At 32.7% G+C, this 25273-nt stretch overlaps 1 protein-coding gene across 1 annotated transcript in view; it reads right to left on the reverse strand.

Moving 5' to 3' along the window:
- Positions 1–1693: 1693 nt before the first annotated feature.
- LOC126975607 (irregular chiasm C-roughest protein-like) overlaps positions 1694–25273 on the reverse strand; it is a 151969-nt gene continuing 128389 nt past the window's right edge. Inside the window, exons 13-22 of the mRNA XM_050823577.1 lie at positions 20219–20364; positions 19599–19752; positions 16860–17092; positions 16102–16260; positions 15807–15910; positions 15215–15351; positions 12955–13134; positions 9619–9725; positions 8597–8696; positions 1694–6976 (exon numbers count right to left, since the gene is read on the reverse strand). Of these exons, the coding sequence (XP_050679534.1) occupies positions 6939–6976; positions 8597–8696; positions 9619–9725; positions 12955–13134; positions 15215–15351; positions 15807–15910; positions 16102–16260; positions 16860–17092; positions 19599–19752; positions 20219–20364 (1358 nt within the window). The 3' untranslated portion in view covers positions 1694–6938. The remainder of the gene's footprint in view (positions 6977–8596; positions 8697–9618; positions 9726–12954; positions 13135–15214; positions 15352–15806; positions 15911–16101; positions 16261–16859; positions 17093–19598; positions 19753–20218; positions 20365–25273) is intronic.

The following is a 25273-nucleotide window of genomic DNA, read 5'->3' on the forward strand; positions in this document are numbered from 1 at the left end:
GTCTCCAAGGATTTTCATAAAAATTATTATACATTGGATTTCGGGGGCGATAAGTCGATCTAGCTAGATTTCAATTTAAAAAAATGTAGTTTTATCCGTGATTTAATTAGAAACAGCTTACAATTAATTAGAATACAAATGTAATTTTTGTCACTATATATAAGACTATAATAAGTCAGATTGGATGATCCGGATAGCAGAAGAACCCGGTTCGAATCCAGATGTCCAATAATGTTTTTTGTTTTTGTTCAAGTTTTGTACATTAAAGATATTTTCTTTGATCGTATTATATGGCATTTTGATGTATTCTATAACCCTCAGATTCTCATATTTTATTGCTGATCACGACAATTTCCATTCAGGAAAGAAATGAAGTGAACAATTTTTTAAAACGTTTTAACTTTTCCGTTAGTGTAACGTAGTAGTAAAAGTACGAAAACAATATGAATCTTGTACCTATTGTTCTAGGTACCACATACATCGAGATTTTGATGAAAGTTTTGGCGAAGTACATATATAGCGATAACTCAGTTCCAAAGAGAAACGAAAATATTCTAGACTCATGAAGATATATTGGAAGTGCCAACTAAACTGCATTCGCATATCGACTTGTTTGTCTGTGGTAATGGTGGGTTATCGATTATGACATTGAAATTCAAATATTTTTATTCAAAATAGGATGTGACAAAAACTACCACCCATTTCCAAAACGAATGCCTCAGACCTGAGAAGAATGGGCGCAACAAACTCAGAAAAAATATGTTTATTATTAGTAATATTGTACAATTAAACTTATTATTTAGTAGCCTGAGGAGGGTCGCTCCATTCCTAATCTGTGGTATCATTGAGAAAGTCATTTTTGTTACAGTAAGCTTTACCACACAAACGTTTTATAACAATTGTTTTGAATAACGTAATACTTTTGTGTTGAACATTTTCTGGGGGCTTGTTGTAAAAGCATCGCCACACAAAATACTAATTAACACGATGTAACCAAGTAGTAGGCATTATAAGTGTATGTCTGTTTCTGGTGTACAATTTCTCATACTTATCTCAAACTTACAAAATTACAGACTTGTTACACTTTGAAACTGAGGTATCGATGTATGTTTATATACTTGCCTTGGCTTACTTTGTATGATTTACATATTAGGCCAAAGAGCGCAAATTGCACACGAGTATCTTGGCCCGCAATGAGTGTATGACGCGGTCATTTATGCGGTTAGACGCTTTCATACATTTACCGACCCACTTCATTTTGTGATATGGTTTATGGCAATCACAGGATTGCTTTTGTGAGGCCTTTTCCACCTATTATATTTTGATTTAGCTATCCATAATAATATGACAAAGTACTATTTATAATATTACTATGAGGATCCGGAGCCTCTCTTCTGCCATTGTTTACACGTTCTAGTGAACAAACCTCATTTTCAATTTAACTCTATGGGAAATGTTTGAACATGAACAGCTTTTGATCCCGACCACATAGAAACCCAAACGATTTTAAGCTATTCTCATCAAAACCTTTCAAAGCATATATTATGGGGTCTAAATCTATTATGGTTTCCGAGGTATAACTTTTCCAACGCAATCTTAAATTTTATAAAAACATTTTTTTTTTATTTCCTTACCAAACGGATAAGGCAGGGTAAAAACAATTAGGAATATTGAAAGCTAAATTTGAAGCTTATGCTGTTAGATAATGTACACTAAGTACCGCATTTATAAAGATTTTATTATAAATACGCCATATCCTTTCTGACTTTTTAATTGAACAAAATCCATAGAATTTATATCTAAATTATATCTCTAAAAGAGATATAATTATAAACCTTATATAACAGTATATATATATATATATATATATAATAAACCTTTAATTTGCGTAGGCAAATCTGTAGAGATTTCACTAACTTCCCCCTCTCGATTCATAAACAAAGGGGTTGCGTACACTTAGCCGCTGCACACAGTTACCCCACGTGACTCTATAGTTAAGGTTTAAGTCAAATTTTACGTTAACAATACCGCTGACCTTAACATAGACTGCGGGATGTGTTGCACCGCCTTCGAATATTTGAAATTTCTGACAGGTCACTATTTAGCTATTTTACATTAACAATAGCTATAACCGGCGAGGATTGCACGCTAACCTTTTGTTATAGAAGTTTGTTGGTACGACCCACCCTAAGAGATTGATATAGGTTAAATTGAAGTCCGTTAAATTGAACCTTAATGTGTATTATATTGTGTAACGAATAAAAAAAAACATTGCTTGTAGCTGTAGAATAAATATAATAACGTTATAAAGACGTAAAAAAGGTATAAATACCTTGCTGGTTGAACCAGTACGTAATCTCTGCCGAATTGAACACTCAATGGATTTAATAAATGAGATATTTTTAAGGGATGGGGAAGCATCAAGGAGAAATGCTAAGCAGGTGGTACAAGCCATCAATCACTGCCACAGAAACACCAGAGACTACCAGACTATTGTCGGAATTTTAGCTGATAGAGATTGATTCGAATATAATTTAAAATTATGATTCTTTTGCAAGTTAAAATTTACATCACATTCGAATAATGTGCGTCAGACCTGAGAAGAAACTCAGCGGGCGTATTTTAAAGATAAAATTGCTTAAAATTAAAGAAGGAGATAGCCAAAACTGTTTTAAGCGATTCTGAATGTGAGAAGTAAGTATTTAAGACGTTTCTTTCAAATTTCGAAACTGATTTTTTTACTATCTGTACTAGTACTAGTAGTTAAACTAATGTTTTGATGCAAGAATTCTAAACTAAAACTGTTTTTTTTTAAAGTGAAAAAAGGGTGGTTGGTAAGGATGAATCTTTGCCACCTCGGGAAGAACGAAAAAACTACAATTTTTTGCTATGCATAGCAGATAGTAATCATGCTAGAATATGGTGTGATAGTGAAACCCAGAAATTTGGCAAATAGCTTACAAGATATCTAGCCAGACTAAATGGTTTGTCTGCCTAGGAAGTATTGAGAAAAAACCGGAAAAGGCAAAGTATATATGAAACAATTTTTTTAATGTAGTTATGTGTATTATTAGGCATGTTAATATAATTACTATAAGAAATCAATATAACCATGTACGTAATTAAGAGCGATCTCGTCCCCACGGTTACACCTTACATGGTCTCTTGTCGGTGATTTTATATGTATTTTCTCTGTTAATACATTTTTATTGTGAATAAAAAAAAAACTCTTTGAACAATTGTGCGATATAGATGCAGTTAAAGACGCACAGCCATTGACGCTTGTAGATAGTAATTTTTTTTTTAATAAAAAAATTATAAGAATATGTGATAAACGGAGCTGTTAATACTAAAACATAACTTATTTGAATGACAACATTATTTATTACACCTAGAAATAACCCTACATACCAATGACGCTGTAAATGTGGTATATTTTTAAAATGTGATTTAAAGGCTTTTAATATAATATAACACGTATGATTATAATGGAACACGTCAATAAAATTTTGTTTTTGTTGTAGATTTTCAAATTTTTCTTAAAGATCCATACAGCAGGATCAAACTATTATGCGAGATATTCCCAATAAAAGTGTCCTAAGACAACTTACTGGGAAGTCTCAACCACTAAAAAATGTATATGTAATCTTTGAAATAAACGAAATTAATTTATTATTTATTATTATTAACTATGTAAAACACAAATAAAATTTGAAAACGATGCGGAATTCGATCCCACGACAACTCGCGTTCCGTGCGAGTGCTCTTCCAACTGAGCTAACGGTTAGCTCATAAAATTTAGTTTTCAAACTCTATTTGTGGATTAATACCAGAAGTGATGGTTACCACTTTAAAAACTTAACAAGTTTTCTATGTAAAATATTGATACGACAAATATGTTTTGTGAGTGTTTTTAATGAAGATAATTAATTACTTATTGCTTTAATTGCATTGATATGTATATTGTGCGATATGATTTTAGGTTCTCGTAACGTAATTTTACGGTAACGGAAGCCCTATATAATATAGACTCCGCTGTCCATGTCTAAGTATGTCTACTTATAAACTTCAATAGACAGATGAATTAATGAACACGTTATAGCAGTTCTTCCCAACCTTTTTAAGGCCATATCCCTTAACATTTCTAAAATTTTAATGCTCCCAAAGAGATAATTTGAAAACTTTAAAAATTGTTTTTTTTCCCCTAAGAAATATAAATGATAAATTGTAAGAAGAAATCACTATAACATTGTTATCAAAACCTCGTATGTAAAATTTGAAATTCATAATAATTTTAATATTGATTTTTCTCCATTCATTTAGTGCGATCCTTTCGCTTGATGCTTGCTGCACAAAGATTTAATATTAGGTTCCAAATTGCTTAGAATTAATCTGAAGTCTCCCGTATGTCTTATATCAAGCCGATTTCTTTTAATCAGTAAATCATTTACAGCACCACATTCAGCTAAATATGAAGATGGAAATGGCACTAAATGATATCTTGGACATTCTTGGAATTTGCCTTTTTTTGTTAATTTGTCACATCGGTGATATCGATATCTAGATATCGATCTAGCATTGTATTTATATAACCTAAAGCGAAAGGGTTAAAGCAAAGGCGAGTCCATTTTCAAATTGCCCCCTTTTCTATCAAATTGCCCCCTTGTGGGGCGTGGGCCCCCCTTGGGAAACACTGCCTTAGAAGAACATCACACATGCCGATGGTGAGGATCATATCCAAGTTTACAACGTTAAGTATATATATATTTATTTATGGAATAGGAGGACAAACGAGCGTACGTGTCACCCGCTGTTAAGTGATCACCGCCGCCCACATGCTCTTGCAACACCAGAGGAATCACAAGAGCGTTGCCGGCCTTTAAGGAAGGTGTACGCGCTTTTTTTGAGTTAAGTATAGTGTAGCATACTTGGAATTTGCATTTTTTTGTTAAATTTGTCACCGATATCTAGCATTGCATTTTAATAACCATAAGCGAAAGGGCTAAACTCGTGTCGAGTCCATTTTTTAATTGCCCCTCCGTGGGTCGTGGGCCCTACATTGGGTATTACTGCGTCAGAGTCTCTCAATTCACCTATTTGTATTTAATAGAAGGAAGAAGAAGAAAAAGCTGGCTGCAAACAAATTACACTAACCACAGTTGAAGTACATATATGTATTATATAATAATAATGAGATAAACATTTAAGCTAAGATTCGAAAGGGAATTCCTTTTTATTATTAAGAACGTTTTCTTGTGTGTTACACATTTAAAAAAAATACTTTTTAAAGGATTAAAACGAATGTTAGTAAAATTAGATGATGTCATTCTCAGGTAAGAATTGACAACTACAGGTATGACTAAAACTTTTTACCTTAGATTAAGGATTGGTCTCCGCTGTCCTCCAACTTGATACCGCAGGCTTAGTCGCAAAGTGCGGCAACTAATACTACGCCCAAGTGGTCGTACTCGAGCCAGTCTCGAACTATGTGTGACGTTGACGTGCCACATGTTCTGTTAAACTTTGCTAATAATTGAAATTAAAATGCCAGGTCGCATGCATAAGAAAGACACCGGGATCACGTATCTTTGGGAAGTATTTTGTATTTTTGTTAATTTTAATGTAAAATATGTTATGTATGTTACAGAATTTGAAAGATGCCATTGTGTGTCAAGATGCCGCGCACGCAAGCATCTTATAATAGTTACCGTAATAAAAAAGCAATTGTTCTTAGGTATCTAGTTGGAGCGCAGTGGTGACTAATATTTTATGTAAGTACTATCTGTTAATTGTAGCCATTAATTTTGAACGTAGGCCTAAAAACACATACTAGTTCAAAAGTGAAACAACAGCTTTATGTTTTTGAAACTATTCTTCTATCTATAACTATATTCTATTCAATTTATTAAGAAGATATGTTATATTTACATTAATTACATTAAGATATATTGTAAGAGCAGTCTCCGATATTAGAATTGACTAAATTTAAACAATAATTAGAGCCTTACGAAACTATAGTCAACAATTCATAAAATTTCATTAAAAGTTCAAATAATACTAGCATTTACAAATTTGACAGTTAAATTGACGTAAAATCTAAATGACGTTAATACCTTAGGTGATTTACACGTATAGACTATGTCAGCTGTGAAAACGTCGAAAGAAATTGCGTTTAGAACTAATCTCCGTTTTGAGCAATTAACGCAATCTCGCACAAAGTGTCATACAAATCGCGAGTGTACGACGTAGCTTTTCACGTACACTAAACTAATATTCCTGGCCTGTTTTTATCGGTTGTCTAACAGCAAGAGACTCTATCTAGACGTATAATTTATCTAAGGTCTATGTTAATTGGATTCCAGAAAGGCGTACGATAGGCCGCATCTATTTTGTATAACGAATACAATCAAAGTCGACTTCAATTTCCTGAGATTTTTTTAAAACTAATTTATTGAGAATTCTTCATCTAACACACTTCACCATATTAAAACTACAGCGTCAATAATGTGTTTTTCGGGTTGATACTAAAGTAAAAATTTAAAAATACTGTCCTGTGAATTGAATCATTTAAATACATTTATATTACTATATAAATAAAGTCACATACTATCAGTAACTACCAAAAAAAAAGAATATACCGACGAATTGAGAACCTCCTCCTTTTTTGTAGTCGGTTAAAAATATGATTTCACGTAACATTAATGGTTTGGATAAATTGCATTACGACAAGAAAACAGAAATTGAAATCGACAGTAGACGTATAAAAACAATCTTCAAATAAACATTAATTTCATAGTATAAAAGTTCTTATCTATTAAAACTTCAAACAAACACCCCGAGCTAGAGGAAATTCACAGATACACCAAAACGCACTTTATGTTCAAAGCGAAAAGATTCAATAACACTTGGCAATATCAATTTAAAAGTTCAATGTATTTTTATACGTGTGTTGCTAGTGGCTGCTGGATACTGTTACCTGAAAATACATCATTTATTAAGTAAAACACTGAAAATATTAACTAACAAGTCTCATGCGACACCAGAAAAACTACAGGATCGTTTCCGTCTTCCATCTTATTCTTTACGGTTTTTGAACATACTTTCTTCTACGTACTACGAAGCTATGGAATGAGCGCAGTTTCGAGGACATTGGACATTAGTAATTCCAAAAAGTGGTTACATTTTTGTAAAATACCGGCGATGATTCACTTTTTTTCTTATGTAGCAGGAGGAATTGATATTACCCGTACGCTCCTTTGACCATCTCTCCCATAAATAAACTACACTTTAGAGCAGTGTTTCCCAACCTTTTTTAGACCATACCTTCACATTTCTATAATTTTTATGCCCCAACATATAATTTTTAACCTTTTAAAATTGTTTTGTTCCCTTAAGAAATATAATGATAAGTTTTAGGAAGAAATCACTATAAAAATGTTATCAATAATTTTTCTATTTTCATTTAGTGATATCCTTACACTTGATGCTTGCTGCACACAGATTTTATTTTAGGTTCCATTTTACTTAGCTTTAATCTCAAGTCTACGCGTTATGCTATTCACAAATCACAAAATAGAATAAACAATTTACAGCTAACTACAACTACAGACAATGGCTAGTTAGAAGTAAAATTAATATTAAGAAATTTTGATATTGCAAAATTATAAGGAATATTATATTATGTGACATCGGATAATAATCACACTTACAGTTTACAGGTTAGTCAACGGATTCTAAGATTGATCTGATAATAAATATTTTTTCCATATTTAAAAAATAAACAGATTTAATATCATATATTAACCCAATGACGTTACATTATATAGACAAATTACGTCGTATAAAAACAAAGTATTATATTTTTGCTTAGAATATTCTTGGTCAATAAGCAGCAATGTGAAACATTTATTCAGTTTAAATTTGTTTCGGATAGTAACAGTTGACACACGACAAAGGAGATAAGTGTGCTTAAATTGTCTTTAAGCATACTTTTGATGATATATCCTTATATGTGTATAGATTTAACTTACACGTCAAGTGTTTAAGCCTCTAAATATTTAGAGCATTATGTAGTGCAACGTAGAACTGCTTGAATTATTGGAAATCTAGAACTCTATAAGCGATTTGATCGCTTTGCGTTGCGTGAAGTCCTATGATTCATTCACCATACGCCATAAACTTGGATATGATCCTCACCATCTGGATGTGTGGTGTTCCTCTAAAGCAGTGTTTCCCTTGCCCCACAAGGGGGCAATTTGATAGTTACGAGGGGCGATTTAAAAATGGACTCGACACGACTTTAACCCTTTCGCTTTTTGTTATTAAAATGCAATGCTAGATATCGGTGACAAATTAAACAAAAAAGGAAAATTCCAAGAATATAACAATATCAAGTCGATTTTTTATTCAGTAAATGATTTACAGCACTAAATCCACATTTAGCTAAATATGAAAATGGAAATGGGGGTAAAAGATTTCTTGCTCATTCTTGGAATTTTCCGTTAGTTATAGTTAGCTGTAAAATGTATATTCTATTTTGTGATGTGTGAATAGCACTTGATTTTTCTGGAAATAAAAAAAAAAACAGATTGTTTACCTTTCTTAGTCACAGTAGTATTAGCCAAGGCTCGCGCAGACGGAGCTAAAATATAGTGTGCGCTCGGAGACTGCGGCGTAGGCGATGTGACGGCACCCATCTGTTTTAAAAATAATCTTTAATAAATTTAAGTTCAAAAAAAAACTAAAAACCACTTTTTTTGTAGAAAACCGAAATAAAAAATTGAAAATTTATTTTGAAATTTAAAATTAACATCAAATCCTGCCTTATAGACGATAGATGATAATTATATAAATTAACAAAAATCTTATTTTGCAATTTAAAAATGGTACAGTTTTTATCAAATTAATGTATTGTCATCGGTCCTCAATAAATCTATGATGTTTGAACAAAATCTGGCCGTTTAAAGTGGGTCTAAATCGCGCCCAAATGAGTCGAGTAACAAAGAAAAAAAATAGGCATAGATTGATAATGGTAATTATTGCAAGAATTTTATTTTTATTTATTTATTGTGTGTTTGTTTGTTTTACGGAATGATGATAATTTGTGGCATGTCGTGCTATGGTGGAATCGATGGCAGAAATCAGATCAAATCTAAAAAAAATGTTATGTTTTAAAGTGACAACACCTTCTTCTGGGAATAATACACAAATAAAATTTTAAAACCATGTATATGATACTTAACACTGCAAATATTAACAATTTGATATTTGTACATAACAAATTGTTTAGATTTACAAGAGCGACATATCAAGTAAATTTCCTTATATGCAAATATTGGGGTTGAGCAGTTTATCAACTGTAAAGTAGATCCTGTAGATGAAGCCACATCCTGAGAGTTGAACAAAGCATACAATATTTTTTGACAACACGTCACTCGAACGGTTAGCTCTGTTGGAAGCGCACTCGCACGGAACGCGAGAGATCGTGGGTTCGAGTTTCACATCGTTCATAAAAATTCGTTTTAAAATTTTATTTGCAGATCAAATATTATGTTTTCAGAATACTCTCCCTGATTAATGCAGTAAGTAAGAAAGTTGATATAAATCCTGAAAACTTACCATAGGCTGAGTGCTATCGGTAGATATGGTAGAATTGGTGATGGGACTCGTCGCACACTGTGGAGAAGCCAGGCTGGGTGGTGAGGTTATTGAATGGGACGAGCTTCCTGTGGGAAAAATAACTAATTAATGTTTTACCTAAGCTAAAGTAAAGATGATCCAAAATGTAATATAATTTGTATTGGAATGTAAAATTATTATTGATTTGAATAGTATGCAAAACATATCAAAAAATGTATTAGCAGCTATAAATCACTTTGAAAAAGGAATTCTATTTTGCCTGATTTCAGTAACAGTTTAAAAGGACGGTCATCATCATCATATCAGCCAAAAGACGTCCACTGCTGGACAAAGGCCTCATCCAAAGATCTCCACGATGATTGGTCCTGCGCTACACTCATCCGATGTATTCCGTTGATCTTGACCAAATAATCAGTCCATCTTGTGGCGGATTTTCCAACACTGCGTCTTCCGGTATGTGGTCGCCATTCGAAGAGTTTACTGCCCCCTAACGGCTATCTGTCCGTCGAACTATGTGCCCTACCTGCTACTACTCTGCCACTTCAGTTTCGCAATCATTTGAGCTAAACGGTAGCCAGAAGACTATTAAATTAATCGTTTAAAGATCCATACATTTTAAAATACTGCCCTTTCAGGATAATAATTTAAATCAATTAAAATCAAATTACTTCATTCTTTTCGGTCAAAGAAATTACATAAATATCAAAAGTTATATTTTTACCAGTAATCACCTCTTCGGAAAAGGTTGAGCTTTGAGAAGAAGAAGTGTTACCAAGTAAATTATTGCCAACTTTAATAATTATTAACAGCTTCATTGTCTTACAAATAATTTTTTTTTACGATCTATATGAAGTGATTAAGCAAATACTCAAACATCAAACCATGTAAATATTAATTTAACAGCCACTAAGTTATTAACAATTTTAACCATTAACGCCATTTTTCAGAATATTTCTTTAACTAAATAAAATCATTTGTTTCAATTAAATATTAATGAGATTCATTTAATTAATACATTGTCTAATCTTAAACGGCCTTAACATAATTTTATTAATTATGTCACGCTCAATCCGCGAAGTTAAAACAGAAAAGGACCACCTCCAGGACAAATTCTAGTTAGCCAATTAAATTAAAAACGTAATTAATTGTTTCAATGAAAAGTCGAGCTAAAATGTACCTAAAAAGCGGCCAAGTGCGAGTCGGACTCGCCCATGAAGGGTTCCGTAGCAGCAAATAGCAGAATATAAAACTTCTTGCAGTTCGTTGTAACTTTGATTGATGTTTTAATAAAACTGTATTTTTTTTTTTCAATTAAGTTGTTGATAATTCGATTTGTGACGTATTAAAAAAACTACTCGATTCTCGTTCAAACCAATTTTCAGTGAAAGTTTGTATGGTAATGTACATCATATATTTTTTTTAGTTTTATTATTCTCTTATTTTATAAGTTACAGGGAGGGGGGGGCACACATTTTACCACTTTGGAAGTGTCTCTCGCGTAAACTATTCAGTTTAAAAAAAAAATATATTGGAGACCTCAATATCATTTTTAAATTCCTATCCATAGATAGGTTTTTATGAAAAAAAAAATTGAGTTTCTGTTCTAAGTATGAGGAATCTCCAAATATTTTTTTTTCTATTTTTATGTAAAAATTTTAATGCGGTTCACAGAATACATCTACTTGCAAATTTTCAATAGTATAGTTCTTATAGTTTCGAAATAAAGTGGCTGTGACATACGGACGGACAGACAGACATGAAGAATCTATAAGGGTTCCGTTTTTTGCCATTTAGCTACGAAACCCTAAAACGGTACAGAAGATAAAATAGCTTTATTTAACTGCCATGTTTTTCACCATTGGCTTACATAGCCATTGTTAAGTTTCTCTGGAAAAGCTGTCGAGCTACCAGCACAGAGGAGGTTTTTAGTAGGTAGGTCATACAATCAAACACTTAATACAAGTAAATGTATAAATTTACCTCCTCTCGAAAAAAAAATTGTCCACTTAGGCCACAATTAACTTTAACTTAATATTAGAGCGCTCAACGCACGCACACCTACACACGATTTACACGGTCGCCAAGCAAACTTGGGGAGACAAAACTATTCAAGTATTCAGTGCCACGCCGGACGCTGCTGAGACTGGTCACTGTTGCAGTTAAATTAGCTGCCCCACGCCGTCCGCGTCGTCAATCTATTTACTATTTATCAACCTTAGCCCTCCTCCGAGACGTAGGTATAAATTTCAAGTAGACTGCTGAGTTACGCTACTGTTATGGTTACTTGTATTATGCTAAAGAATTCCTTTTTCAGATCAGACTATTTTGTTCAGGTCATTAATGTTCCCGATAAAATTACAAATAAAGCTTAGTTTAATGTGAAGCTCATGGTCGATCAGAGGGCTATGATAGGAGTTTCTCTGCGAGATCGAATCAGAAATGAGGAGATCCGTAGGAGAACCTCATTCACTGACATAGCCCAAATGGTTGCCAAACTGAAGTGGCAGTGGGCAGGGCACATAGTTCGACGGACAAATGGCCGCTAGAGCAGTAAAGTCCTTGAATGGCGACCACGTACCGGAAGACGCAGTATTGGTAGGCTACACACACAAGATGGACCAACGATCTAGTCAAGATCGCTAGAATACGTTGAAGTGGAAGACCGATCGTCGTGGAAATCTTGTGGGGAACCTTTGTCCAGCAGTGTACATCTTCCGGCTGATGATAGTGATGATGATGAATGTGAAGATGTTGTTCATTAGAAATATCTTCACGAATCTAACATAATTAATGTGATGGACTGCTAATTATTTCAACTAACTCGAACCAATTGAAATAAAATAAACACCAAAAAGGGAAATCACAAGGAGCTTGCCACTCCAGTGAAAAATACATTCAATGTCGCTTAGGCTATTCTCTTAGTGTGCACAAAAAACAGATATTTATTTTATAAAAAACCTAACATTTAAAAGACAATAGGTTTTTGGTCTTTGTGACATAACATCTTCATTGTGGCGACGTCTGGTCCATTTTTATCTCCTCTGGGGTACCATACAGTTATTGCTCTAGTCCATTTTGGTGTTTCATCCCTCATAAAGTGGCCTACCCATCTCCATTTCAAAGTGCGTATAGTTTTCCCTATGCTTTTGAACTTAGTTTTTCATTTGATATGATCCAATCGCACCTTGTCTACACTTCGTTCTAATGAATTTTGGCAAACTTTTAACGTTGTTTTTGGTAAGGCTTACCGAAAAAAAAAAAATACCGGGATTCGAACCCGGGATGTTGTTTTACATTACATAGTCGCTGACTTACCTGAAGGTATAATAACGGAGGTCCTAACAGAGGAGTATGGAGGTGGTGCTGGTGTGGACGCAGGCTTGGCTGTGTTAACGGTGCTGTATCCCAGCCCGCTTCGTAAGTGTGGGTTTCCGTATGTTGCGGCATATCTTACATCCACGCCGTGAAGTATACCACAGTTGGGTACTCGGCTCACTGTAAAATATTTCTTTTATAAAATCCCATTTTAAAATTAAATCAATTGGAATATGGAAAAAGAATGAGGGTGAATTTTTACTATGCGTGCTGTTATACCTAATTACATTAGGCAGCAACTTACTGACCAAAATATTTATTTTATATATAAAATTCGTCCCGGTGTTTGTTACCAAACTCTTCCGAAACCGCATTTTTTTTTGAAAATTTGTGTGTATATCGGGTAGGTCTGAGAATCAGCCAACAACTATTTTTCATACACCTAAATTATAAGGGTCAGTAAACCCTAATTATTCTTTTGTCAATTTATTTTATTTTTATTTTATTATGATTCAGTATTAAAAAATACATACAACTCAAATTTTCACCTCTTCTGTTCAAAGTCTGTGAACTACACCTATTTTTGTATCGCGATTTTAATTAATTCTATTCTATCCACAGACACGCAATAGAGTTGCAAAATGGCAACTCTATTGCGTGTCTCTAATAATAATCGAATATAATGATTATTGTTGTAGGTACTATAAATTTTATGTACGATATATACTGTAGGTCTGAGAATCGATCACCATCTATTTCTTATACTCCAAAAATATGAATTATTGATTTTTTTATATAACTTTATATCGCAATATAACGTCAGCTGGGTCAGCTACTTTTAATATAAAACCCCGTCATCAGCGTCGTGCGGTGAGTTGTATTTCAAATTACATAGCGGCAAGAAGCGAAAAGTGGGATTCTTCCAAATATTTTCTTTTACATATTGGAAACTAAAAGTGTGGAGTTAAGTCTTAGATTTTTTTACAATGCGCATGGCGACTTCTATCTTTTTTTTAAGAAAATAAGGGACGAGGCGAGCAGTACGTTTATCTGATGATAATTGATACGCCCTGCTCATTACAATAGTGCTGAAACACAGTACTGCTTCACGACAGAAATAGGTGCCGTTGTGGTACCCATAATGTAGCTGGCATCCGGTGTAAAGGAGCCTCCCATTGGTGACTTCTTACGAAGCCATGAAGTCATTATAAGGTATTAGTCCCATGCGAACTGTTCATTACAGTAATTCCAGTATAATGTCTCTGATAATTTTTTTTTATTATTTTAAATAGATTACGTTATCAATTACCTTATAATTAATTAGGTAGTAAACATTATCTAATTCTCAATAAATGTTCATATTTAACAAAAATCGCATGAAGATTGTTTTTTCAACAAAAGTAATAATACATTATTACATTGTTCTTTCGAATTTTTAGTTTAATGAATGCTCTTATGGATTGGTTAAAGATAATAAAAATCACAAATTTTAACTTCGTTTTTTATATTATTATAATTTATATTTCCAACATCAAAAATTTTAATATGTACCTATTACAACTTTTTCGAATATGTTAAAGGTGAATATATATATATATATAAACTATATATATATATATATATATATATATATATATATATATATATAGTCACGTATGTTAAATAGCAAACGCTTCTACTTTCAAATGAAATCGTAATACGTTTTCAATACCTTTAGTAATTGATGAAGAGAGTTAAGTGGTGTCAGATGCTGTTTATGTACAAGTCACGTCATAATTATATTCTGATTGTTGTATAATGTCACGTGACGTGAAACTAGTCAAATTTTACTTTTAATATATCAAATTATTTAAATATATGAAGTTTTTTAAAAATTTTAGCAAAAAATCAAATACTTGATATTTGAAATATAATGTAAAATATATTTGAGTAAGGTCAACATTCCTATTATACAAATTAAATTTGTAACCAAAATCTCTGGGACTCGAACCCGCGACGACTCGGGTTCCTTCCGACCGCTCTTACTAACTGAGTCGACCGTTCGTGAGACGAAAGGTTCGTAAATCTCTATATGTCTTGTGAATGCGAGAGACCTAAATTGTTAACATCCCTGTTGTTTCAATAGCAATTTATTATTGGCGTACAAAACTGTCAGACGAAACAAACAAATTACACGAGTTACAGCTCATTCCACACCAAACACTTTTATTTGTTGAAACACTATTGCAAGGTCTAGTAAGCTAGCGAATTCACATCTCACCTTCGCTGCTGGGAACTCCTAAATTATTCAGTCCGTTGCTGCTGTCCTGTCGTTTGCCTCGCTGTAATGAATTGCTCTGGGATCCAGTATACACGGAAGGTGTGTCTACGCTCCTTGGCAGACTGCCGTTTATAGATCTATGGGGAGTACAATACGTGATATCATTCTTCGTTTAAACAATATTACGTTATTTTAAAGTGATTACGCTCACAACTGGGATTAATTATACAAATTTAATTAGTAACCAAAATTTATGAACGATGCGTAACTTGAACCCGCGACCAAATTGAATGTTTGGCTTAGTTGCCCGATAGCACGGATGAGGAATCTAAGAGGTCACTCGAGGTATATAAATTTTGGTTACTAATTGAAGCTATAGACATGACAATAAAAATGGTAACGATTAGCAAATTACTTAAAATTTGTTATCTTTTCTATCGGTAGTAAAATTATAAAGCTGAAGAATTTTTTTTATTGAACCCGCTAGTATTTTCTAGCCAGATAGATGGTTAGAGCTGTAGCCAGATTCTAAATATAAATTTTTGTAGATTTCCAAATCCTTAGATCTAATGAAACTGTAAAATTTACCAACCTATTTGGCGTCAACTTTTCACTGGTCATCGTCGGCGATTGGACTCTCAAGGACCCTGGGGTGTAGTCGTGACCGTAATGTACGTATGTTGAGTATCCATTTGCCTATATCAAATAACATTACAAATATAGTGTTGCATTGGTTTCGTTTGGTCACTTGGTGTGGTTTCTAAGAAACTTATTAACGCTCAACAAAGCTAAGAAACTAGTTAGAATTAGCTAAGCTTGCAATGAGCTATATAAAAATTGCAGAAAATAAGTAATTTTAAAACTGAATAAAATAATTTTGTGCTAACCTTATAGTCATTATAGGCTGGATCGCTATAGTCGTTACTGTATCGATACGGGAATGTGTTAGAGTTGATAGCAAGAGGAACGGTTCCCGCCAACGGTATTCCACTTCCGAGCTTAGCGTTGGAACAAAGAGTGCTGTCCGATCCCGTGTTTGAATAATCCTGCAATATTTTATATATATCAATAATGGACATGATTTCAATTGAAAGCCGGGGATTGTGAAAATAAAATAGAGACTGAGGTTTCTTATAGTTTTATAGCACTTAAAGTTAAAAGGTAACAATATAAACCACACATAAAAGAAGTCTTCATCTGGAACATAAATGATAAAAATGACTAAGCTATATAAGTTTAAACATGCAGGCTCTTATAATGAGATGTGTACATATCACAATGAATTAAATCGTCTAAAACAAAAAATGAAAATGAATCATACCGTAGCAAAATGAACTCATTTAACTATTCATTAATTTAACTATATAGCTGTATACCTGATTATAACATTATTTTTGGTGATTATTAGAAATTTAGAGCATAAATTTGGAGATACACAATGCAATATCTTAAACAGCCAAAACCTCAAAATTTTATTGAATAATGACTATAGTTAACAAACGCACTGAGATATATCATACATGACGTGAAAACGATGTATCTTTATATTAACAAGTTCTATTGTCACATGTTGTTACATAATCAATTCCAAAGTATTCAAACTTATCCTGTTAACGTTTGGCTAATTAATAACATAAATACTTACAATTTCACAACTCCCATTAGCCTGCCTGAGTTCAAGTTTCAAATCGCTTATGTTTGAGTTCCTGTCATCCTTGAATAGCTCCTCTGCCGTTACGGTTACGTCCGGTTTTTCTGTGACCTGTTGCTTGTTCTTGCGTTGTTTTCTTTGACACAGTATCACCAGCATTATCACGGCCGCTACCATTATTGTGCCAGATGTGACTCCGAAGAGGATCATGATAAGCGGGAAAGATTCTAAAAAAATGCGTGAAGATTTTATTGTTTTAACGTATATCTGGTTTTACTAAGATTATATTTACGACCAATACAGCCCAGTTGGTAATGACCCTACCTACAGATGTTTTTGTGTATGTATATCGTATTATATTATTAGGTCCCGGTTCGAATCCCGCTAGATGCAATCATTTAAATGTTGAGTATGAATGTTTGTTTCCGAGTCATGGATGTTTATATGTATGTTTTAAGTAATATATTGTTGTCTTGTACCCATAGTATCGGCTATGCCTTGTATGTGGCAAGATAGTTTGTGTAAAAGTCTGTCAGTGTTATACGTAAATACCATATGGTTTTAGAAAGAAAGGTAGACTGGTAACTGGTTGGGATAGTGATATATATAATAAAAATAACTGGTAAAAACTGGAAGACAGTTGCCAAAAATAATATAATTTATATTTTCAAGTAATTTAACTAATATCATCCGCATTACTATACTACCTAAAATCTAAATGAACAATTTGAAAAAATATGTTTGTTATTTTACTTTTTATAATGCGAGAAATAAAAGGCTTTTTATTTTAATTATTATTGTGTAAATATTAAAGATAGAATACAATTATTATGAAATTTATTTTGACATAGGCATACTGTTATCAATTTTTTTTCATATGTTTCTCCAACTCATTTGAGTTTTTTGTGTTAATTCCGCCAATATTTGTCTTTAAACAATTTGACATGTGTTTCGCCTCTACACGAGCCATCCTCAGGACATGTTGAGTCGCCAAATCATTTGGATAGTTATGGATTTCCGCAAAGTAACGCTTACTTCAATAATATAAATTTTCATTAAGTTAATTATTTTTTTTAAGTAATCTCAAGGTAGGCGCTTTAGAATCGTTATTATAAATATTTCATTTACATACTGAAACTAGCAAATGTTTGGAAAAAGTAGAGCTCGTGAGAAGAACATAAAAGAAACTCAACCGTCACAATTTATAAATGAATTATTGGTAAGCCCCCCCCCCCCCCCTTAAAGTGTTTATATAGATGGCGCCATAGCTTTAATAAACAAAATAGTTTGTTGTTAATCACGGTATAAAACAAGAATCCAATATCTATCACTTTTCGCGTTTCGATAACAATTACGTTCATTGAAACGATAAAATAACTTATTCCATTTGACGCAGTCGGCACTCAGAGCAAATCATTTTTTAAAGCTGGTCTCGTATATTTTTCTTAGGAGAGAAATTCGAAGGCTTTTTTAAATGCAGACAGTTTGTATCTCCCGGGGAACGAATCCTTTATAAGTTTCATTGCTTAAAGCTTTCTCGAGAAAATATTTTGTATTTCTGAGTATCATATTATTTCACGTCTTCGTGTTTTATGATTTATTTTTTGGTGAAGTTGACATTAAGTTTATCATTTTTAAAGTGAAACTTCTTTAGAATCGTTGTGAGTTGAATATCGATGAAACGAATAAGCGAGACGATAGAGGCGCCGTTGCCAGCTATTGGTTGGGGCCTTTGTCCAGCAGTGGAGGTCTTCCGGCTGATGATGAAGATTGTAAAATACTCATCGTAGGTATGCAGGGTCAATAACCACAGGGCTATAATATGGGTCATCTAATATTGAAAGAGTCTGTATCCGTATTTATTGGTGAATGAAACACGTAAACTTAATCTGTCAAATTAATAAGCGTTAGTGAAATTCGATAGTAAAGTAATGGAGCAATAGATGTTATCGTATACACTAATGTATTGATAGAATATAAACCAACACGACATAAGGCTTGGTACATGACTGCGACATTAGAGAATAAATATTTTTATGATGTAATTTTTTATCTAAGAGGTGGACAAACGAGCGAATTGGCCACCTGAAGTTAGGAAATCACTACCTATCATGCTCTCTAACAACAATAAAGAGATGCATGTGATATCGTCCTGGAAATCCTACGCTAGAAAAGCTACGGTGGAAAGAAGTTTTTGAAAATCGCATTGTGGAAATCGGCGGCAAGAACCAGGTCCAAGTGTTCTATTAGATTTTGCTTTAATAAAGCAAGGTTTCGACAATGCCTTAAAAATAAATACTTTAAAGGCCTTGCAATATAACAAACAAAGGTAAACGAAAATTCTTTCTTCTCTTCAATTCACCGAACATATATCCTCTATATTTCGCTTCAAAGCTATTTTCACCCAATTTCTTATTAATAGAATAGTCGGATTAAATAGCGTCAAATTCGGTTTCCGTTTGTCGATGTACTAGAAATGCACAAGATATCAATTTTTAATCCAACATCTAGAATAAAAAAAGTTTCAGTAACACGCATTCTTTAAAACTATTTATTTTATTAATGTGAAATTTTATGAAATGGAATACTTTCTTAATGTTAATCATCTTTTCTAAATACTTCTTAAAAATACGCGGCACTGCTTCGATGTGTACACAGCCTAAATCTTAATGAATAGCTAAGATATTCATTACACGATTCAAAGTATGGAATTACATACAATAAAATACTCACTGTTCTGTCTGAGCGTAATCTCCAAGGCGTCACTCCCAAATTCATTGGAAACATTACATTTGTAGACGCCGAAATGTTTTGATTGGCTCTCGCGAATTATCAAAGTAGAGTTTACGATTCCGCCATTTTGTAGGTCCTCTTGAAATGCGTAGTCCTGGATATAATAATGTCAAATTGATGAAAGCAGCATGATGTTAGATTAATTCAAACGTTTAATGAAAATAATACAGCTGTTTTGATTCTGTATTTCCTTATTCCTGTTTCTATTTTTATTTATTTAACATTCCTTAATAATTCTCCTTATTTTGCAAGATACAATATTATTCTTTTGAACGATAAGTGAAACATTGTTTTTAAATTAACGTAAACATCAAGCCATTTACTAGCCAGTTATTAGCATTAGTTGTTAACCTTTGTGGTTTTTGTTAGATGCTAATTTGACCTAGTTTTATATCGGTATATGTAATATGATAAATAAAAAAAAAAATATTAAGGAGAGTATGATATCAAATTGAAAAAAAAAAATTGACAAACACAATGCTAAGAGTCACCTGAATAAGATGAGAACCAATTTTCAACACTAATTTGAGTGTTTTTTTGGTAATGTTATCATGCCTTACCTGATCATGAACACCATCTATTTCTTTCCCTTCGAAGGTCCAGACAATATTATCAATGCTGGGCACAGCAAACGCCGCGCATTCAATGTTCACCGTATCACCTTGCGAGCCAAACTGTGTATTGTTAGACAGGATATTTGGTGGACCTAAAATATTAAATTGTTTATAATTCCTCTGTTTATTCATTCACCAGTGGGAGGCTCCTTTGCACCGGATGCCGGTTAGATTATGGGTACCACAACGACGCCTATTTCTGCCATGAGGCAGTAATGTGTAAGCATTACTGTGTTTCGGTCTGAAGGGTGCCGTGGCTAGTGAAAATACTGGGTAAATGAGACTTAGCATCTTATGTCTCAAGGTGTCGAGCGCAATTGTATTGCCGCTCACAATTTTTGGGTTTTTAATAATCTTGAGTGGCACTGCATTGTAATGGGCAGGGCGTATCAATTACCATCAGCTGAACGTCCTGCTCGTCTCGTCCCTTATTATCATTAAAAAAACTATTTATACATGAATAAATTTCTCTTCATTAGGGCTATATTGCACCGGGACACCACGGTGGCGAACCAGTCGTCGCTACAAACAAATATATACAGCTTTATATGGAGTTACTCATCTGGTGTCCGTTATAATTATCCGTATAAGTCAAAAAGAAAAAATGGCAAAATAGTTATGTGTAAGTCAAAGTCAAGTCAAAGTCAAAAAAATGTTTATTCACTGTAAAACTTTATAAGTTATTAGTGAGAGTCAGGATGAAGTACAAAAGTTACAATAGCATTCAAATAAGTATAACAATATTCATTAACAAAATTAAGAACATTAGTTAGAACTAAATTTATCATTCAAATAATCTTTCATATTATAATAGACCTTAAATGTTAATTTATTTTTTAGGACACATTAAAATTTTAAATAGGTAATATTTTAATATAATTTGGTTCATTATAAAATATAACACAATCCACTTTAAGCTATTTAGCAATTTTGCGATGTTTGTTTTGAGTATTGAAATTATGTCCATCACTATTCTTTTTAAATTGGCTTATATTATGTTTATGAGCGTAGAGGAGGTTCTCGTGTATGTACTGGCAGTGCATTATATTGGATTGAGGGCTTAAACAACCAAAATTATATTTTTGGTTTATAGATATAATATTTTGTTTATTGCCAAAATTATAAGCATATTGTATTATAGGTACAAGTCCTTGAAAATACTATAAGTTTTATTTTTAAACGAAATTCTTGAATTTAGTGAAAATAAAATCAAGATTTATTGTAAAATACATAGAAATAAGTCCAACTATTATAAAGCACATAAAATAAGTTTCACAGACAAACGATAAAGTTTCAAAGATCAGAAAATATTCGTGTTAGAAATGGTGCAATTTACAAGGTTTAATAGATTTGTAATTACTTTGTTTAATACGTCATCAATTATGTTGATATTAATAGAATCGATGCTGGGGCCTATATTTTCATCAAATTAATGTTATTATTAACAATTTGGAACGCTTCTAACATGCATCTTCAACTTTTAATGTTAATTTTATTCAATCTTCACCTGTTACGAGCAACATGTTTTAATCTTTATTAATTTCTCAGATAATGCCGTTTTATTAATATAATCCCTTTCAATTCAAATGCTGTATTGTGCTTTTATAGGATTTCTAATTTATGATGTGAAAACCTTGTAGTATAAATCATTTATATATTTTTTTATGTTTCCTCTCATATTTATGCTTTCCTGGTATATTTTTGATTGCGGTGTTTTATGGTTTTTGAAGTAAGATCCGGTGTTCATGATTTGTAGTGTCCGATGTTTGATTTAGAAAGAGAAATTTGTTTTCGCCATATGCAGACAGGACATACTTAGCATGCTATGCGAAAACAAACCACATGTTCGGTAACCAAATTGCTACCTATCAGCAAAGACGATATACAAATTATATAATGTTAGATTATACAGTTATGGGAGGTTATACGAATACAACCTAAAATCTATCTGGAATTTTGAAATTTCACTATGGGGTACAGTCTCCAACTCTGACCTATAAATACTACAGAGGTTCCAGTCCAAAATGCTAATGATAGTAATTAGAAATACTAATAGTAGTTCCTTGATTCATATTTTATATTCACCAAATGCCCCAACGGAAGACTAGCGCTGGTTTTCACACCAGCAAACATGCTGAGTTGGGACCATTTTCGTAACGTACAGGTTTTTAAGTTTCGTAACTTTCAGATTTTTTTTTTTTGGTTATTGTCTGTCTCCTTTATAAGTTTTATTTTAAGTAATTTGTATATTTATTATACTTTTCAAAATAAACATTTTTCATTTTATTTAATATCAAACCAAAGATTACACCACATACAGTTGAAGTCGAGATCAAACACTCAATATAGTCATATAGAAACAGCTTAGGCAGTCATAAAAACATATTATTAGCTAAGCACTTAATGAATAGTAACTCATCAGTCGAAAGGTTAAAAAGAAAGGCTTTTAAGGCTATAGAGTTGTATGTGCATAAAGAGTACAAGTCACTGGACTAAATGCCCTTGATGACAACAATAATAAATTAATGATAAATTCCTAACCATTTCACCAGGCTTCTTCTTTGCACAGGATGCCGGCTAGTTTATCGGTACCACAACGGCGCCTATTTCTACCGTGGAGCAGTAATGTATAAACATTACTCTGTTTCGGTCTGAAGAGCGCCGTAGGTAGTGAAATTACTGGGCAAATGAGATTAAACATCTTATGTCTCAAGTTGACGAGCGCAGTTGTAGCGTCGCTCAGAATTTAAGGGTTTTTCAAGAATCCTGAGCGGCACTGCATTGCCCTGCTCGTCACGTCCCTTATTTTCATAATAAAAACGCTGAATGTTTACACGGAACAGATTGCAAGAAATTTAAAAACAAAACACAGGAATTATTATAGGACATACTATTTGGAATAACTAAGCTTATATTATAGAAAATTTAATGTAGTTTTAATGTGTTTTTTTGGTTTCCCTTTTACGACTTAACTACCACGTACCTACATGTCATCGTGTAATATTTCACACATATTATTAGAAGTGCAATCAAAGTTATCACTTTAATTATTTAGTTCAAAGAAATGACACATAATAATATGAACTTCGAAAGTTTTCCTTGTACCAATTTCTACAATTTCGGTAAAGTTTGAGCTTTAAAAATAAGTGGCAAGAAATTCGTTGCCACGTTATTATATCAATATTTACAGCCTCATAATATTTTTTTTAATAACAATCTACGCAAAGTATCTTTATACTTAATACAAAAGACTCCAACGTCAAATATTGATTCCATGGTATTTTATTGTTAATGATTTACATTCACATTGTGTTTTTTAATACAAAATTGAAGTACTACAAGAAAGAATATTTATCTACACATTACTCTGTGTAACACACTAAATACCTCTGCTTACAATTTGATAATTTAATTTAATTTTCTTTATAGTTTATGAATAATACAACATTTGTATTACGAGTATTTGATAGTTAATTCCGCCAATATTTGTTTTAAATAAGATGTTTAAATTATTGAATGATTACATTAACATTAACGAATTTGGTCCCTTCACCATTGTTACGTATCTCTTCCGGGAGCTATACGTCACAACAGCCGACCAATCACAGAGCGTCATTTCGTGGGACGAGGGTATAAAAGAGCGGTTTCCGGCTCATTTAGTTCAGTCTCATGCCAGTGTTTGGCGAGTCAACATGTACAGGCGAGACATGTGTCAAATTGTTTGAAGACAAATAGTGGCGGAATTGACACTAAAGAAAACTCAATACATTTAAATAATTATGGATTTCCGCAAAGAAACGCCTACTTCAATAAATTTGCTTCAAGATATCCAAGCTTTGTTATCATTTCCATAATCCTTTAAATTGTAATAAGATTCATCTTTAAGTTTTCAATACAGGCTTTGAACTTGTTGAGAAGCATTTCTATTATGTTGTCAAGAAGCTTATTATAAAATCTATCGGATATTCCAATAAATGACTTGTTGAGTTTACTTAGCCTAGAAGTTGGTATCAACAGTTTATATTGTTGTTTCTGGTATTAATATTATGTCAGTTCAACATCAGTTTTCTACCATTTGTTTATTATTATATACTAATAAAATATTGACTACTCTGACTTCCAGTATTACGTAGTATTACATACTCTCTGACTTCCGCCTCGGCCATATCTTTAAAACAAAGAGGATGTAAGTACTACGTAATAAGAGGCGGGACTACCTAAGTTAAAATTGAAATTTAGTTTAGTATGAAACGTGCAGTGATTTGATATAAGTTTGAAATAGTAGTAATTACAGTATGGCGATTGGCGACGAAGTACAATCCGGCTAAGTTTGAAAGCGAACAGTTGTTTTACGGCCGTTTTCAATAATGTATCTCTAGTTACGGATATATTGCTAACACCGTTTAATGACAAGATCTTATGTATCTATAGTTATGTCCAATATTAGTTATAGTCCAATGCTATCTGTCGATAGGTTATTGAAATGTAAGTAAGCGTAAAATGATAGATTTGTCTACCTCTAGTAAGATAAACTAAGGATAGATAGGTTATTATAAACGGCAGTAAAACGTAGTCGATTTCGATGTCGGTAGAGATTCACTAGGCTGCTTTATATATTAATCTTATACAGTTTTCCTCAATACTTATTAATTTGTACATACTGTACATATTAAGAAAAAAACTTAGTGAAAAAACCAGTGCATATTATTACCACAAGTAAATAACAGATACCGTTAATAGTTAATTCAATAATTGAACATTCGAATATTTTAAATTTTCATGTTAGGGTTTAGATCAGGGGTGTTCAAGCTTAAACTGCTGGCGATCTACCTCAAAATTGTTAGACTACGATCGATCGACTCTGAAAGGCTTCAAATATGTGTGATGTAGGTTTGTCGTCTAGGTAGAGTGTCAAGATGATAGGTATTAGTTTGGCGCACAATAATATGCATTTTTTTAGTTTAGATAAGTGTAGGTCTGCTCCAAAATGTCAACGAAAAA

Source organism: Leptidea sinapis, chromosome 2, assembly GCF_905404315.1.
Source record: "Leptidea sinapis chromosome 2, ilLepSina1.1, whole genome shotgun sequence".
Classification (NCBI taxonomy): domain Eukaryota; kingdom Metazoa; phylum Arthropoda; class Insecta; order Lepidoptera; family Pieridae; genus Leptidea; species Leptidea sinapis.